The sequence below is a fragment of the Tamandua tetradactyla genome, chromosome 13 (assembly GCF_023851605.1).
Source record: "Tamandua tetradactyla isolate mTamTet1 chromosome 13, mTamTet1.pri, whole genome shotgun sequence".
In the NCBI taxonomy this organism is placed as follows: domain Eukaryota; kingdom Metazoa; phylum Chordata; class Mammalia; order Pilosa; family Myrmecophagidae; genus Tamandua; species Tamandua tetradactyla.
In genome coordinates this window covers 94,693,201-94,709,462 of record NC_135339.1, presented here as the reverse complement: position 1 = coordinate 94,709,462, position 16,262 = coordinate 94,693,201, and the positions used below count along the sequence as shown (strand labels likewise).

The following is a 16,262-nucleotide window of genomic DNA, read 5'->3' as shown; positions in this document are numbered from 1 at the left end:
GCCTGGACCACCCCCAACCTGGCCCCCAGGGTGGTCCTTGCGGTCCCTTCCCAGGCTGTAGGCTTCCCTTCATGGCGCCCACCTTGGCGACCCTCCCCTCCACGACCTGACCCCTGCTGAGGTCTGGCCCACATAATCGTAAAGAGTTGGCGGGCCTTGGAGGTCTGTGTGGTGGACACAGACCTACCTAAAACTGAAGAGTCGCGAAATAGATGTTCAAGCATATTTAAAAAAATTGTAGAAGATCCAAAAGAATCAGCTAGAGGAGTTGTAATGACATCATCACCTCTCGGGCTCCAATCAGGGGCGGAGTGGGGGTGGCAGAGAACTGCCCTTTTTTGTTCTAAGCCTTTGGTTATGAAAACACGGTCACATTCCTCTATTACCAGCAGGATGTCCACGAAGGCCCGAGAGGGGTCCTGGGAAACTAGGTGCCCTTCTCCTCCCCTCCCAGAACGCCCCCAGCCCACTTCGTCCCTCTCCTGCTCACTCCCCCAGCAGGAAGCCAGTTCTTGGGAGTAGGCTGGGGTCTTAGACCAGATCTCCGGGTAGCTAGGGGGACGCTAACGCCAGGCTCAAGAATGGGGGGAGAGTTGGAGGGGGGAGGTTGGAACAGGGAATACTCGGGAGCAGAGAGACCCCCAGATTAGGACTGTTTGGGGGCACCCAGCATGTGCACATGGTGCCGTCAGGTCACAATGCTCGGCTCTCCCCTTCGGAGCGGTGGGCTCAGCGGCAGGGCTGTGGGCTGCGCTCTGCCACCCAGGCGCCCAGGGAAGCAGGGAGAGCACGGCTGCCCCGGGCACTCCTGTGAGCGGCAGAGACGGCTGCATCCCAGGGGGGTGCTTCATGCCCAGGCATTCCGAGGGGGGCCTTGGCAAGGCCCAGGTCGGGGGGCACGGTGTGAAGCCAGGCTCCACTGCCCACAGTTCCCGCGGAAAGAAGAATGGGCTCCATGGCTCATGATCCCTGACAGAGCTCTCCGCTTTCTAACACTGGCCTCCGAGAGCCTGACTTCGCTAGTGCCTGCCATGGGTCCGCTGGGCCTCAGGAACTGCAGGAGGAAGCACACGAAGCCGCCAACATTTGACCAGTTTTGACCTACAAAGATGCCAATTTCCTCTGTCCAACCTAAGGAGAGGGGTTTCCCACGCAGCACGCAGGGGCGGGACCCTTCGGGGCCGCCTCGGGGGTCTTCTGGGTCCTCTGAGCTTCTCAGGCTCTGCGGAACCCTTGGTCTGTCAGTGTGTCATCGTGGGGCGCCAACAGAAAGACCACACTGCGACTCAGGCCTGGTTTTAAATTTAACCCGGGGGTCTACGAGGCAGGAAGCCTTTCCCAAACGCTATCGGGGAATGGTGACTGCAGGTTTCTTGTAACCCAAAGTAGAAAGGGAAGGGCGGCCACGGTGTTGGCAGAGCAGGGCAGAAGGGAGGGCTCTGCCCGTCCCCCGGACTCCCTCCTTGATCTGAAAGCCCCCCCTTCTAGCAGTCTTGCCTCTCTAGAGCCCCCAACCCCCGGTAGGGATGATGTGCTGGGGAGACACGGCCAGGCGGAGGACCCGGGGCGCCCGCTCCGCCCGCGCCGCCAGCCCGCCCCGCGCCACGTACCAGCCTGCGGATCTCCCGCTCGCACTCCTTCTTGATCCTGGAGATCTCCTCCTGGTGGAGGTGGTACACGCTCCGGATCTCGGCCGCCTTGACCTTGTCAGCCTGCGTGACCAGCGTCAGGGCCTCCTCCACCTGCCTCTTGGCGCCCTTGAGCTCGGAGATCTCCTGCTGCATCCTGGTCTTCTCCGCCTCGAACCCCTTCTTGGCCTCCTCCTTGGCCTCAGAGAACAGCACCGTCTTCACCCTGTCCGGCGCCCCGTCGCGCACGGCGCTGAGCAGGGCCTGCAGCCGCTGGTTCTCGTTGTCCTTGATCTTGATCACGCGCAGCAGCTCGGCCTCGTGCTGCCGCAGCAGCACCTCGCGCACGGCCTGCAGCTCCTTCATCTTCTCCTCGTGCAGCTTGGTCTTCAGCTCCGTGACCAGCACCGCGCTCTTGTGCTGCTCGTGCTCCCGGACCTGCCTGAGCTCCTGGTTCTTCTCCCGCTCCGCCCGGCTCACCTGCAACAGAGGGCAGAGGTCAGGGCTGCCGCCGCGGGGCCTCAGAAACCCGGGACAGAGGTCGGCGCTGCCGCCACGGCGCCAAAACTGGGGACAGAGGCCCGTGGGGAGCTGCAGCTGCGGCTCCAAAACCTGGGACAGAGACCCGTGGGGAGCTGCCGCCACAGCGCCAAAACCAGAGACAGAAGCCCGTGGGGAGCTGCCTCTGCGGTGCCCGTCAAGCCTGGGGACAGAGGCCAGTCCGTGAGCTGTCACCCTGGCACCCCCCCCAAGCCCTGGGACAGAGGCAGGTTGTGAATCTGCCACTTCACCACTCTCAAAACCTGGGGATAATTCGGGAAGGGGGCTCTTTCTTTTTTCCTTGGAGCTATCTTCCATTCTGAAATTTCCCCTCAAAATGTCTACTAGAAACAGAGCCCTGGACTTACCTAAGGTTTCTTCACGTTGACAAAAAAAAAAAACAAAAAAACGCCATAGACTTTGGTTACTCCAAGTACATCAATATGGGCTTATCAATTGTAATAAAGACACCACACGAATGCAAGCTGTTAATAATTACGGAAATGTGTGTATGTGTGTGTGTTGGGGGGAAAGATGTGGAAATCTCTGTACTTTCCATGAATTTCTTTTGTAAACCTAAAACTGCTCTAAAAAGAAAGTTTCCTGTTTAAAAACCCTGGAACCCAGCCCTACTGCTGAGACCCAGGACCTGGCGGTGAGACCCTCGGGGCCCAGAGGACTCACCGAGACACAGCGATTGTCCACCTACAGGGCCCCAGAAGTCTGTCCTGCTGCTCACCCAGGAACAGGGTGCAGGGACCTGACCCTGTCCCCTCCAGTGATGGGCCCACGTGGAGGCCACTCCCTGGTCAGTCCCGGGCGTGGGGGCGGGTGGCCGGGGGCTGCCCTCCCGGCTGGGGGCCTCCCCCAGCTCCTTCCCCTCGGACCCTGTTTCGTCGCCCAGATAATGGGGGTTTGCGCCTGCGTGTTACGGCATTCTGGGCAAAACAAGGAAGCAAGCCTAAGCAGCTTGGCTTTCTCTGCAGATGATGTCGAAGGTGTAGGCTCTCAGAAATCCTGAGGTTTTTTTTTTTTTTGACTGAATGTTTTGTTTTCATCTAGATACTTAAAATCATGTCATTGCTGTGTGTTAAATTATCAAACCACCCATGATGTGGCACATAGTAGGTGCCAAAAAAATACTGATGGAATGAAAGAGTGGCTGGAACCCAGACTTTTCCCAGAAAATCTCCTGGAAGAAGCTGATGGCAAAGCGGGTGCCAGGGCTGGGGGGAGTGGAGCCCTGCCGGGGGGTGGTCCAGGGCCTCCTCCCTCCCAGCAGGCCACAGCCACGGGCAGCCTCGCGAAGCGTCCGGAACGGGACCCCCAGAGGCACAACGACGATGTGGGCAGAGCGGTCCTTTCGGAGGAGGCGAGGACACCGAGGGGAAAAGGGGACAGGCCGAGCGGGTCACGGCTGGACGGGGCTCCACGCGGGCTGCAGAGCATGTTTGACCCACCGTGACCTTCTCAGGACCGTGCTGGGAGCTTGGGTAGCGACAAAGCGTCGGCCAGAACCAACATCAGACTCTCATAAAAAACCTGCTTAAAACAGACAAACCCACCCAGCCCCCTTTCCCCCCCAACCGGCCGCCCCAGGGCACACCCAGGGCACCAGCTCCATCCGTGCCTCTGCCCAGGTTACCGGGGAGCTGGAAAGGAAGGGGATTCTGCAGGGGTTCCCGGGGGACACAGCTGCGTGGGTGCTTGCCGGCCTCCCCACCCCAACGAGTCCTAGCAAAGTACGACAGGACCGAAAATCGCCTTCCTGGGGCTCCCTGGAGGGACTGGGTGCCCCCCACCGAGCTGCCGCCCGAGGCCTCTGCCCTCCCAGCCCCCACGTCCCTGCTGTGCTCCATCCACTAAGGAAGTCCCTCAGTTCCCTTCCCCTTGAAGACATCTGAGCTGCAACGCAAACCACCATGTCACGTCCGTGCCATGAAGATGGACAGACGGACGGGCCATCAGGGTGCAGATCCTGGCCGGGGCATGCAGGGGTGCTGCTGCCCAGCCCGCGCTACAGACCCTTGCCACAGGCCTGGGACCAGCTGCCACCCCACGCGTCCCGGGGAGGGGGAGGCTGGGGGCCCTGGGTGGGCGCTGGGCAGCTGCGTGGAGGGAGGTGGGTGAGGGCGGACGGGGGCGGGCGCTGTCGAGGCCGCAGGGACGTTGAGGGAAGCAGCACCGCATGGCGGGGCAGGGCGGGCGTAGGGGCTGGGCAGGGGCTGCACAGCTCCCCTGGGGTGCTGGGACAGCCTGTGAGGCCAGGGCCTGGGAGCCAGACGACAGGGCGCCCCCAGAACACAAGGCAGCATCGGGATCTCAGTTCACAGAGTAGAAAACCACAGAAAGGAGCCACATCAAGATGAAATCCTGGAGGGGCCTGGAGAGGAGAAACACCTGAAAAAGGAGAGGAAAACCTGCAGTGTTTCAGCCCGGGGAAGGAAGGCTCATTGGTGTGCTTTTCAATGAATGAGGTGGGTGTGAAACTGCTATGGAATTTAGATTCCCTTAGATACAATAAAAAGGTGATGTAACAAGTTTGCATTAAAATGTCTGTATTGACAATTTGCTAACAATTACATTCTTTAACTTAGGGTGGCAAGACACTGCCTGTAAAATGGGAGCAGGGGCCGTGGCTTTTCAGAAATCTTTGGGCCGTGGGGAGTGAGCCAACAGGCTTGACGACAATGGGTCAGAGGCCCCCGCGTGTTACCCAGGCAAGGGCAGCTTCTGGGCTGTTCTGGAGAGAGGGCAGGGCCTGCTGCCCATGTCCGCCCATTCCCAGCAGGGACTCCCACCCAGTCAGAGTCTGAGCAACCAGCAGCCTAACATCTGGCTTCCCGAACTCCTGAAACATCGCGGTCACTCTCAGGAGCCAGCAACTCTGCCTCCTGACCCCAGAGTGATCAGCCTGCAACTTCCTTGGAGTGTTAGGGTCAGAAGCGGCAGGAAGCACCCAGAAAGGGACCAGGACAGGAGCTTGGACATGGGGCAAAGCAGAAGGAGGCAAGAACGAAGAGGAGACACAGCTTGACTATCCACCCCTCAAACAGAGGCCACGCCCCCAGGGTGCATTCAGTGGAGAAGGATACAGAGACCAGGCAATGGTGAGGACACAGGGACCAGAGGTGGAGAACGACAGAGACACTGGGGGTGGAGAAGACAGGGGGACTGGAGGTGGAGAAGGACAGAGGGACTGGAGGTGGAGAAGGACAGAGGGACTGGAAGTAGAGAAGGATGGGGGACTGGAGGTGGAGAAGGACGGGGGGACTGGAGGTGGAGAAGGACAGGGGACTGGAGGTGGAGAAGGACAGAGGGACGGGGGGTGGAGAAGGACAGAGGGACTGGAGGTGGAGAAGGACAGGGGACTGGAGGTGGAGAAGGACAGAGGGACTGGAGGTGGAGAAGGAAAGAGGGACTGGAAGTAGAGAAGGATGGGGGACTGGAGGTGGAGAAGGACAGAGGGACTGGAGGTGGAGAAGGAAAGAGGGACTGGAAGTAGAGAAGGATGGGGGACTGGAGGTGGAGAAGGACATGGGGACTGGAGGTGGAGAAGGACAGAGGGACTGGAAGTAGAGAAGGATGGGGGACTGGAGTTGGAGAAGGACAGGGGACTGGAGGTGGAGAAGGACAGAGGGACTGGAAGTAGAGAAGGATGGGGGACTGGAGGTGGAAAAGGACAGGGGGACTGGGGGTGGAGAAGGACATGGGGACTGGAGGTGGAGAAGGACAGAGGGACTGGGGGTGGAGAAGGACGGGGGACTGGAGGTGGAGAAGGACAAGGGACTGGAGGTGGAGAAGGACAGGGGGACTGGGGGTGAAGAAGGACGGGGGACTGGAGGTGGAGAGGGACACAGTGACAGGGCAGTAAAGGACAAGGGGGCCAGGTCTGGCCTCAGACTGTCTAGGATGCTGTGTGGACGGCATGGTGACCCTACTGTCTCAGTCCCCAGTGGCCTACCTCCTAGCATAGCCTCCCCACCGCTTCCTCCCGCCAGGTCTGCACCAAGTGAGGTCCCGGCCACCTCCAGGGGCAGAGGGTCCTCTGCTGACCGGGCCGGCAAGAGGCTCCCAGAAAGAGGAGCTGGTGAGGAAGCTGCCGCGGGACGGAGGGACACATCGCTGCTTCTCCAGGTCAGCCCGCTTTTAGGCATGGGGCTCCAGCCAGGATGTGGCAGGCAGAGGGGTCCTGGGTGGCGGAGGACCATACGTGGCTGGGATGCCTGCCTAAGCCCCCGGGGAGCAGACCTGCGCGGCTGGCCCAGGCCTCAGAAGGGAGGGGCTGGGAAAGCTGGCATAGAGGGGCGAGTCTCCCAGGTCACTGGGATGATGGGATGCGAGCGGCAGCACCGTTTTGGTTCTTCCTGAATCTTCTTATAAAAATAGACAAACTACAAGGCCACACCAAAAACCAAACTGCTTTAGGGGAACGACTTCCATGGCAAGTTTTTATGAAGCTATGCTGTGCTCCCCCAAACAAACAAGCCAGCCCGAGTCGGGGTGAGCCTCTGTTGACCTGCATGTACCCCATCTGCAGCCCAAGTCCCCGCCCCTGTTCTCTCCCGCTGGAGCCACTGCAGGTGACCAGTCCATGGAGCGACCTCTGGGACCCGGGCTGCGGCCTCTCGGGAGTGGGAGGGAGGCCGAGGCTCCAGGACTGGCCGCCCCAAGACAGAGAAGCCCTGCCCTGACCACGAGCAAGTTGGGGGAGCTCCAGAAAGCTCTGCCTTCCTTCCCAAGCTGACCCCCGATACTGCTGCAGGGTCAGGTTCTCTTCGAGTCGTACCCCTTCTCCTGCCTGGCTGCCGCCGCAAGCACATGAGAAGTAGCCTCTGTGTCCACTCTGCTTGGGCCAGACCAGGTCACACCTGAGAGTGACGAGGACGTGAGGGAGCAGTGAGGACACGAGGGAGCAGCAGGCCGGACAGCAGGGCCAACACGTCGGTCAGGCCAGGAGCATATAGGGCTGCATGTCTGGACAGTGACACCCTAGCGCAAATGTCGAGGGCTGGAAATGGTCACCCCTCCTGACGACAGTAGTTTCCAGACCAAAACTTTGGGTTAAAAGTGGACATTGTGTGGTTATGGCCTCCACGAGCATGCTGCGCGCCCCACCTGGTGGACTCCGTGGGGGGAGGGGGTCCGGTAGGAGACGCTGCCCCTGCCTTGGTGGGCTGAGCTGCCCAGAGCTTTGCCTGCTCCCTCGGCACATTCCACTCAATCCTTAGTTAGGGACGGAAGCACCAATATTCATTTATAATGTCAAAGTGTTTCCAGCGCTCCAAAAGCCGTGACAAGACTTCCGAGCCCTCCAGACAGCTCAAAGACTTACAGAATTTCACACTAAATGAATAAAACGATGCCCTTGAGATACTTCTCTGCTCACGAGTGACTACCAGTGAAGCCGCTTTCCTACTTAGAGAGGATGCTTTCCTCGCTGGTCTTATTTCCAGAAAACAAAAACATAAGCACTGCACACTGACCTCCATTGATGGGTGCCCTAGAATTCGGGGCTGTCCTTGGAGACCAGCTCCACAGGGACAGAGAGAATGACCGCCAGGCGAGGGCATGCACACTGCGCCTGGCCACATGGCGCGGCTGAGCTGGTGGTGCTGGGCACCCGGCTTGGCCCCTGTTTCCCAGCAGCCTGCGCCGCACCTGACAGGAGAGAGGACAACGCCGGCGGCCAAGGCGGGTGCAGGTGTGTGGCTGCTGGACGGTGGGAGCATGGCGGCTCAGCCCACTTCTAGTGGGCCGGAAACTCCTGGCTGGCAGTGAGCAGGTTTTCCCAGCCCCCTTCCTATAAGATGTCTGAAATGTGGCAACCTGGCGCCTGCCCATGCACCCCTCTCTCCAGTCACTCCGCCTGGCCCTGGAGGTGCCCCGGGGGCCACAGAGGGGGAATTCTCTTGAGTCTTCCACTGACGAAGCTAAGCTTGACGGGAGCCGCCGGGTAATGACAGGCCAAATGGCGGTTGAGTGTAGTGGAAAGGGGCAGCTGAGAGTCACCGGAAGGAGAGCTGGAGGGGAAGACGTGGGGATGTGCAACGCGGTGAATCGGTGGTGCACTCTGGCTGCGATTCGCTGCACAAATAGAAAAGGCCTTTCGTGAACTAGAGCAAGTGAACGACGCTGTTACATGGCGCTAGGAATGGAGGGGCAGACAGGAAAACACGCCACTGTGGACAACGTGGACAACAGTTAACAGTAATACGGAGATAGTCCTTCATGGACAGCAATGGACGCTTCACACCAATGCCATGGGTCAGTAGTAAGGGTTATGGGGAATGGGAGGCTGGGGGCTTTCTTTTTCTGTTTATTTCTTTATTTTCTTTTTCTGGAGTGCTAAAAATGTTCTTAAATTGAATGCACAATTATGTGATGATACTGTGAGCCAGTGATTGTACACTTTGGACAGACTGCATGGAGGGTGACTATAATTAAAAATATGCAGGAAAAAACAAGAACCAAGCATGCCAGGGGCCTGTGGCCTGAGCTGTCTGGAAAGCTCATGGGTCAGGACGTGTCTTCCTCAGCCTGGCTGTGCGTGGGGTCGTCACTGGTCACTGGCGCCCCGGCTATAGCTCGATGGTCACTCCCGAGAGGCCGGGGTGCTGGTGGAGAGGGGGCCTCAGGCATCCACAACAGCTCTGCCGGGCAGAGGAACCGGGCACCCGAGCCCAGGACTGCCGGGTCCCCCCACCTGTGGGCACCGGCGTGGCGCGTGGATGACAGCGGCTTTTGGCTCCCTTCGATTTGCTTTGAAGCAGTTCTGTTGAGATCTCTTCCCATAGCCCACAGCGCATCCAAAGGGCGTGACCGACGGTTTCTGATCATCACAGAGCTGCCCATTCATCGCCACAGTCGATTTCAGATCATCTCCACCATTCCAGAGAGAAGCCCACGCTGCGCAGCAGTCACCTCTCAACCCTGCATCCTTCCCCAGCCCCACACAACTGCTCCCTAATTTCTCTGCAGATTCATTTATGTTCACATCGCATATGTAATTTTTTATTTATATATTTATTTATATATATATATTTATATATATGGTAAAAATGGAATTAGTGCTCTGTTTTCTTTCACTTAGCATAATTTTAAAAAAATATTCTTTTTTTATTAGAGAAGTTTTAGGTTTACAGAAAAGTCATGCAATAAACACCTATTTTGTTCCTATATACCCTACATCGTTGACATTTTGCATTGTGTGGCACCTTTGTCACAACTGATGAGAGAGGTGAAAATCATCCTGTGAACCCCAGTCCCCTTTGCATCCTACCCAGGGTGGACCCCGTCCTGCTGACGTCCAGCTGTCAGACCCTATGATTGCAGACCCTGGCGGGGGTGGGGGTGCCTGACGCCCAAGACCCCAGGGGTGTCTTATCAAAGTCCAGAAGGGTCACAGCCGTTTTCAGAAGGCCCCAAGGTCCTGGGGTCACTCACGGGGACGCAGGTGGCCAGGCCCGGTGCAGCGGGTGCTTCTCCTCTGCTGAGGCCCTGTTGAGTGAGGGGCTCGGCCACGCTCCCCGAAAAGCGCCAAGCAGCCAGCAAGTCCCAACGCTGCGGCTCTCCGGCCTCTGTGAGGAACGGTCGCTGCGGGGCCGGACGGGGCCACCTAACCCTAACCCCAACCCTCTCGGCACCCTCCTGAGGCCTTGGCAGCAGAGACCCGGGGACCCTGGCCGTACCCGCAGGCCCTTCCCCACAGAGGTGGCTGGTCGCGGTGCCCGCGGCTCCACCTGCCCAGGCTGGCTCGGCTCCCCCTGCCTCCCCCTTGGCCAGGTCCCTCCCGGCCAGCCCTCGTGGCCCGAGCTGGGGACACAGACCTGTGCTGGCCTCCCCAGGAGTTCCTCCTCCACAGCCCCCCCAACATCCTCTACCCTGCATGGTACCCCAGCTTCCCGTACCCTCCCAAGGCCCTGCACCCGGACACGGAGGTGGGCGCCCCTCCTCCTGCCACGGGGTCCACCCTACACTCAGCCTGGGCCTCCCGCCTGCCCGGCCCCCCTCTCCTCCTCCTCTCCCTCCTCCTCCCTCCACTCCCTTTTCCTCCTTCCCCTCCCTGCACCCCCTTTTCTCTTCCTCCTTTCTCCCTTCCAGCTCCTCCAGGATCTTGCTCCAATTTCCGTTATTCAGAAATGTCATTCCCATCTCCTCTCCTTCTGGCCTGAAGACATTTTCCGTTTTCATAACTGCTTCCTCTAGCTACTGCTTGTTTCTCTCCTTTTGCTACCAAACCTCAGATATTTAGTCTTTCTCTGCAGAACCCTAACCCTACCCCTCTCTTCTCAGCCTCTACGTGGTGATTTGCCCTCAGCCTCCTCCCGAGGGGCACTAACAAGGCTGCGGGATGATGGCATAAACAATTTTGCATCCATAATCCTGAAAATTCACTTAGTTAGCAATCTACACTTTACCTGAACTGACAACAGAAGACATAAACTATCTGAAATCCTAAAACTAGTAACAAAAGTGAGCCCAAAATTTCAAACTTTCTCACAAAGACCATATGCAGAGGACTGCTGGTGAAATTATGCCAAAATTTATAGAAGAAATTGTTTCAGTTTTATACAAGTTATTCTAGAGTAGAGGAAAAAAAGAAAAAGATCACCCCAACTCATCTTACAAGGGTAATGCTACCTTCACACCAAGTTTCTAAATTTTAAGAAAAGAAAATTATAAGCCAATCTAACTCCTGAACATAGCTGCAATAATCCTAAATACAATCTTGGTAAACTGAGTCCAGGAATCTGTGAAAAGTGTAAGATATCGCAGCCAAGAGACATTTATTCCAAGAAGTTAAGGTGCTATAACATTAAAATTAAAGTGGTATAATCTACAGAATATTAATTCTGTTCATTCTGTGACACACTAACAGAAAAGAGGGAAGAATACAACCATCTCAATAGATGCAGAAAAAGTGAGAGAATTCAGCACCTACTCCTGATAAAAACTCTCAGCCAACCCAGATGGAAGCAGATTTCATCAACCTACTAAGCAGAACCAAAGCTCTACACAGACATCGTAACTCCTATTGAAGCAGTGAACGCTTCCCCCAAAATGAGAAACAAAACAAGGACACCTGCTCTCACCACTTCTACTCAACATTGTACCAGGGTCCTAACAATTCAATAAAGTCAAGAAAAATAAATAAACAGAATAAGTATTAAGAAGAAAGAAAGAGAAGCTGCCATTATTCCCAGATGATCATGTATCTAGAAAATCTAAAAATAATCCATAGATCTACTGTTAGAAGTTAAAAATGAATTTAATCAGGTCAATATAAAAAGATATCTACTGGATTTCTGTACACTGGCCACTCTTCTCCTGGGACTGGCAGCCAATCCAGTGTCCTTCATCACATGAGGGCAAACAGGGGCAGAAGGCCCCACCGGGCTGGGCTTGGAGCTGTGGTGGTCACTTCTGCACTGGCCAAAGTGAAGGAAGATGGAAAAGGAAGGGCATCCCATCGGGAGGGTAAAGAATTGGGTCCAGTAATGCATCTACTACACAGCCTCACACTTATAAGGTCATCTGGTCCATTACAAAAGTGAAACTGCTGAACAGTGAGTAAAATATATATATTTAAAATAATGGTTGTGGGTCATTTTGATATCCATATGAAAAACATGAATCTTAAACCCCCTTACATCATGAAAAAATATCAGTTACATTTTGATTACAGTGGGATGAAACTAGAAATCAATTAACAGAAGGAAAACTGGAAAATTCACAAATATGTGGAATGTAGACAACACAGCCTTGAACAAGCAATGGGTCAAAGGAGAAATCACAGGAGATTAGAAATACCTTAAGACAAACGAAAATGAAAACACAACACAGCAACATTAACGGGATGTGACAAAAGCTTTCCTGAGGGTGATTTATAGCTGTAAACACCTACATTAAAAAGAAGATCGCAAATACACAACTTAACCCTACAACTTAAAGTAATAGACAAAAAAACTAAACCCAAAGTTAGCAGAAGGAAGGAAGTAATAGAGATGAGAGTGGAGGTAAATGAATTAGAGAAGCAAAGCAATAAAGAAAAATGGATTCTTTGAAAAGATCAACAAAATTGACAAAACTTTCAGCTAGATTGATGAAGAAAAAAGAAGATGCAAATTACAAAAATCAGAAATGAAAGTCGGGGTGTTACTACTGGTTTTACAGAAATAAAAAGGATTATAAGAGAATAGTTATATGCCAACAAATTGGATAACCTAAATGAAATGAACACATTCCCAGAAACACACAAACTACCAAAACTAACTCAAGGGGAAATAGAAAATCTGAATAAACCTATAACAAGTAAGGAGAGTAAATAAGTAATCGAAAACTTACCTACAAAGAAAAATCCAAGACCGGATGACTTTATGGTGAATTCTATCAAAATTTAAAAAAGAAATAACACCAATCCTTCCTAAACTCTTTCAAAAAATCAAAGAGGAGGGAACGTGTCCTAACTCATACCACGAGGCCAGAATACCCAGATACCAAAGCCAGACAAAGGTACTACAGGAAAAGAAAATTACAAGTGAATCTCTTTTATGAATAGAGATTCAAAATTCCTCAACAGAAGACTAGCAAACCAAATTAAGCAGCATAGTAGGAAAGGATTATTACCATGACTAAGCAGGATTTGTCCCAGGAATGCAAAGGTGGTAAGCCACGAAAACCAATCAGCGTCATAAACCCCATTGATAGACTAAAAGAAAAAAACTTCATGAGCAACTCAGTACTGGAGCAGAAAAAGCATTTGACAAAATCCAGCACCTTATGGTGATAAAAACATTCAATAAACTAGGAAGAGAAGGAAACATCCTCAACTTGCTAGAAGGCATTGATGGAAAACCACAGCTAACATCCTTCTCAGTGGTGAAAGACTGAAAGCGTTCCCTCTAAGACCAAAAACAAGCCATCACTCCTATTCAACATTGTACTGGAAGTCCTAGCCAGAACAATTAGGCAAGAAATAGAAACAAAAGACCTCCAAATTGGAAAGGAAGAAGTAAATTTACCTCTGTTCACAGAAGATGTGATATTATATACAGAAAACCCTAAAGAATCCACTCCACACACATAACCATCAGAACTAATAAACAGATTCAGCAAAGTTGCAGGATACAAGATCATCATGCAAAAATCAGTTGTTTTTCTAAACACTAGCAATGAATAATCTGAAAAGGAAATTAAGAAAACAATTTCATTTACAATAGCACCAAAAAGAGTAATATACCTAGGAATAATTTAACCGAAGGGATGAAATATATACTGAAAACTACAAAACACTGCTGAAAGAAATTAAAGATCTCTATAAATGGAAAGGCAAACTGTGTTCTTGGATTGGAAGACTTAATATTGTTAAGATGACAATATTACAGAAAGCAGTCTACTGATTCAATGCAACCCATATCAAAATTTCAAAAGTGGTTTTGCAGGGAGAGAAAAACCCATCCAAAAATTCGCATGGAATATCAGGAGATCCTGAATAGCCAAAACCACCTTGTGAGTAAATAGCAAAGTTGGAGGACTCACACTTCCCAATTTCGAGACTTACTAGGAATCCCTACTGGTTTAGGAATAAACACACAGAGCAAAGGGATGGGACAGAGCCCAGGATCAGACCCTCAGAGAAGGTCAGTTGATTGTCAACAAGGGTGCCAAGACCATTCAAGGGGAAAAGAACAGTCTTTTCCACAAATGGTGCCAGGAAAACTGTATCTACATACCAAAGAATGAAGTTGGACTCTTACCTTACACCCACATACACAAAAAATTAAATCGAAAGGTATCAACGCCTAAATTTAAGAGCTAAAACTCTCAGGAGAAAATGTGGGGGACCCTTCTGGGTCTTGGACTTGGTAATGGATTCTTAGATGTGACATCAAAGGCAAAGGCAGCAAAAAAATAGATAAATTGGACTTCAACAAAATTTAAAAATTTGTGCTGCAAAGGACACTATCAAAAGAATGAAAAGACCAACCAATGGAATGCGAGAAAATATTTGCAAGTCATATATTTGATAAAAGTTTTTTTTCTTCTTTTTCAGCATGGGCAGGTTCCAGGAATTGAACCTGTGTCTCCGGCATGGCAGGCGAGAATTCTGTCACTGAGCCACCGTTGCACCGCCCTTGATAAAAGTTTAATATCCCTAATACACAATAAATTCCTACAGCTCAGCAACAATGATGATAACCAAAAACCCAAATAATAGCATTAAAAAATGGGCCAAGGACTTGCCTAGACATTTCTCCAAAGAAGATACACACATGGCCAATAAACATATGGAAAGAAACTCAATATCATTAGTTACTTGTGAAGTGCAAATCAATACCACAATGAGATACCACCTCACCCCCACAAGGATGGCTATTGCAAAAATTTTTTTAAAGGAATATAATAAGCATTGGCAAGGATGAGGAGAAACTGGAAGCCTCTCCATTGCCAGTGGGAATTAAAATGGAGACGTTGTTGTGGAAAACAGTTTGGCAGTTCCTCAAAAAGTTCAGTATAGAATTGCTCAGCAATCCCACTTCTAGGTATATTCCCCAGAGAATTAAAAGCAGAGACTTGAACAGACATTTGCATACTGATGTTCATAGTGGCATTATTCACAATTGCCAAAAGGCAGAAAGAATCCAAATGCCCATCAACCAATGAAGGGATAAACAAAATTCCATACGCTACGGTTAAGATGAAAATCACGCATAACAGTGACCCCATTTATTTAAGAAGCATTTCTTATATGAACAGATCTATCACAATTTTCTTATAAATAAGGTAAATAAACACTCTAGTAACAATACATAAACAAAATTAATCATAGAAATAATTTTTAAAAATTTTATTTCTCTCTCTCTCTCTCTGCCTTTACTTTCCTCAATTGCCAATTGCAAAGGCTTGCATTCACATGTGTTGGGTTGGTGTAAAACGAGGTCCTAATGTATTTTTCTCCAACTTGATCTTAGTGGCTGCAGAGCACCCCCCGCATAAATGTGCCCTAATTTCCTTGCCCATTTTCCCAAGCCTACACAGTAAGGTTGCTGCTTTTTCATCGGCATTAGCAGAGCTGAACTAGACTCCCTTACAAGAGACATTTCTGAATATTTTTCCTTGAGATAAATCCCTAGGCATGGAATTCCTGTATCAAGAGAGTGGGAGCAACTTTCAAGCCCTGGCCCCTGTCACCAAGTCCAACCTCACCCTTCCAGCAGCTTCCGGGAGTGCCAGCCTCTCTACACCGTTGCCTTCACTGGAAACTAGGATGTGGGCAGACAACTGGGCATGCACTCGTTTTAATCTGCATTTCTTTGCGCACTATTTCCAATGAGTTTGGCCCTTTGTAGCCTGTTTGTCTCCTGAGCTAGACAGGGGACTCCTCAGAGGCAGAGGTCCCGGTCCCTAAGGCAGGTCAAGGCCATTGCGGGTCACGAGATGAACCAACAGCTGCCTTCTGTCTGTGTGCACAGTGTCCTGGCCACCAGAGGAAGCCCAGTTTTTACCATGAGATGTGTTAAAATGCAAGTGGGAAAGCCACTATCTTCCAAAGCCCAGCAAGGTGGGTGCCCTCTGACAGAGAACTAGAAAGCGCTTTGTCTATTTCACTGCAAGAAGCCAGGGGTCACAGGGCAGACCGGCAAGGTCAAGGGCAGAGGGCCCCGCGTGGGCAGGGGGGCTGGAGAAGAAGCAGGCACTGCGGAGCAGAGGCTGGAGTCAGGGGGTTGCTGAGCCACCTGCTCTTCTCCCAGGAGAGGCGTGGGAATGGATAGCAAGGAGAATTACTCCAAATCCCCAAATTCAATCTCCTGGTGGGAAATACTTTGTTCCCTCCTGCAGGCACCGAAACATTCAGTTGCCCATGATAACAGGCAGACGGTCCTCCAGGGGGAAAGCAGTAGACTCTTTCGTTTTAATTCAACACACTACTATAAATCTCTGTGAGGGGAGAGCCACTTGGGACTTTGTAGAGGAAAACACTGAAGAAAAGAGGGCAATTGAGCGAAAGAACGAGCCAGAGGGAAGGACGGCTTCCGTGAATGCTGCGGCAGGAAGGGCGGCGCGCCCCGGGGAAGGAGGAGTGCGGCGAGT

General features: G+C 52.1%; 1 protein-coding gene across 1 annotated transcript in view; it reads right to left on the bottom strand.

The window, feature by feature from the left end:
* JAKMIP3 (Janus kinase and microtubule interacting protein 3) overlaps positions 1-16,262 on the bottom strand; it is a 166,285-nt gene that overhangs the window by 50,254 nt on the left and 99,769 nt on the right. Inside the window, exon 5 of the mRNA XM_077126428.1 lies at positions 1,611-2,108. Within this exon, the coding sequence (XP_076982543.1) occupies positions 1,611-2,108 (498 nt within the window). The remainder of the gene's footprint in view (positions 1-1,610; positions 2,109-16,262) is intronic.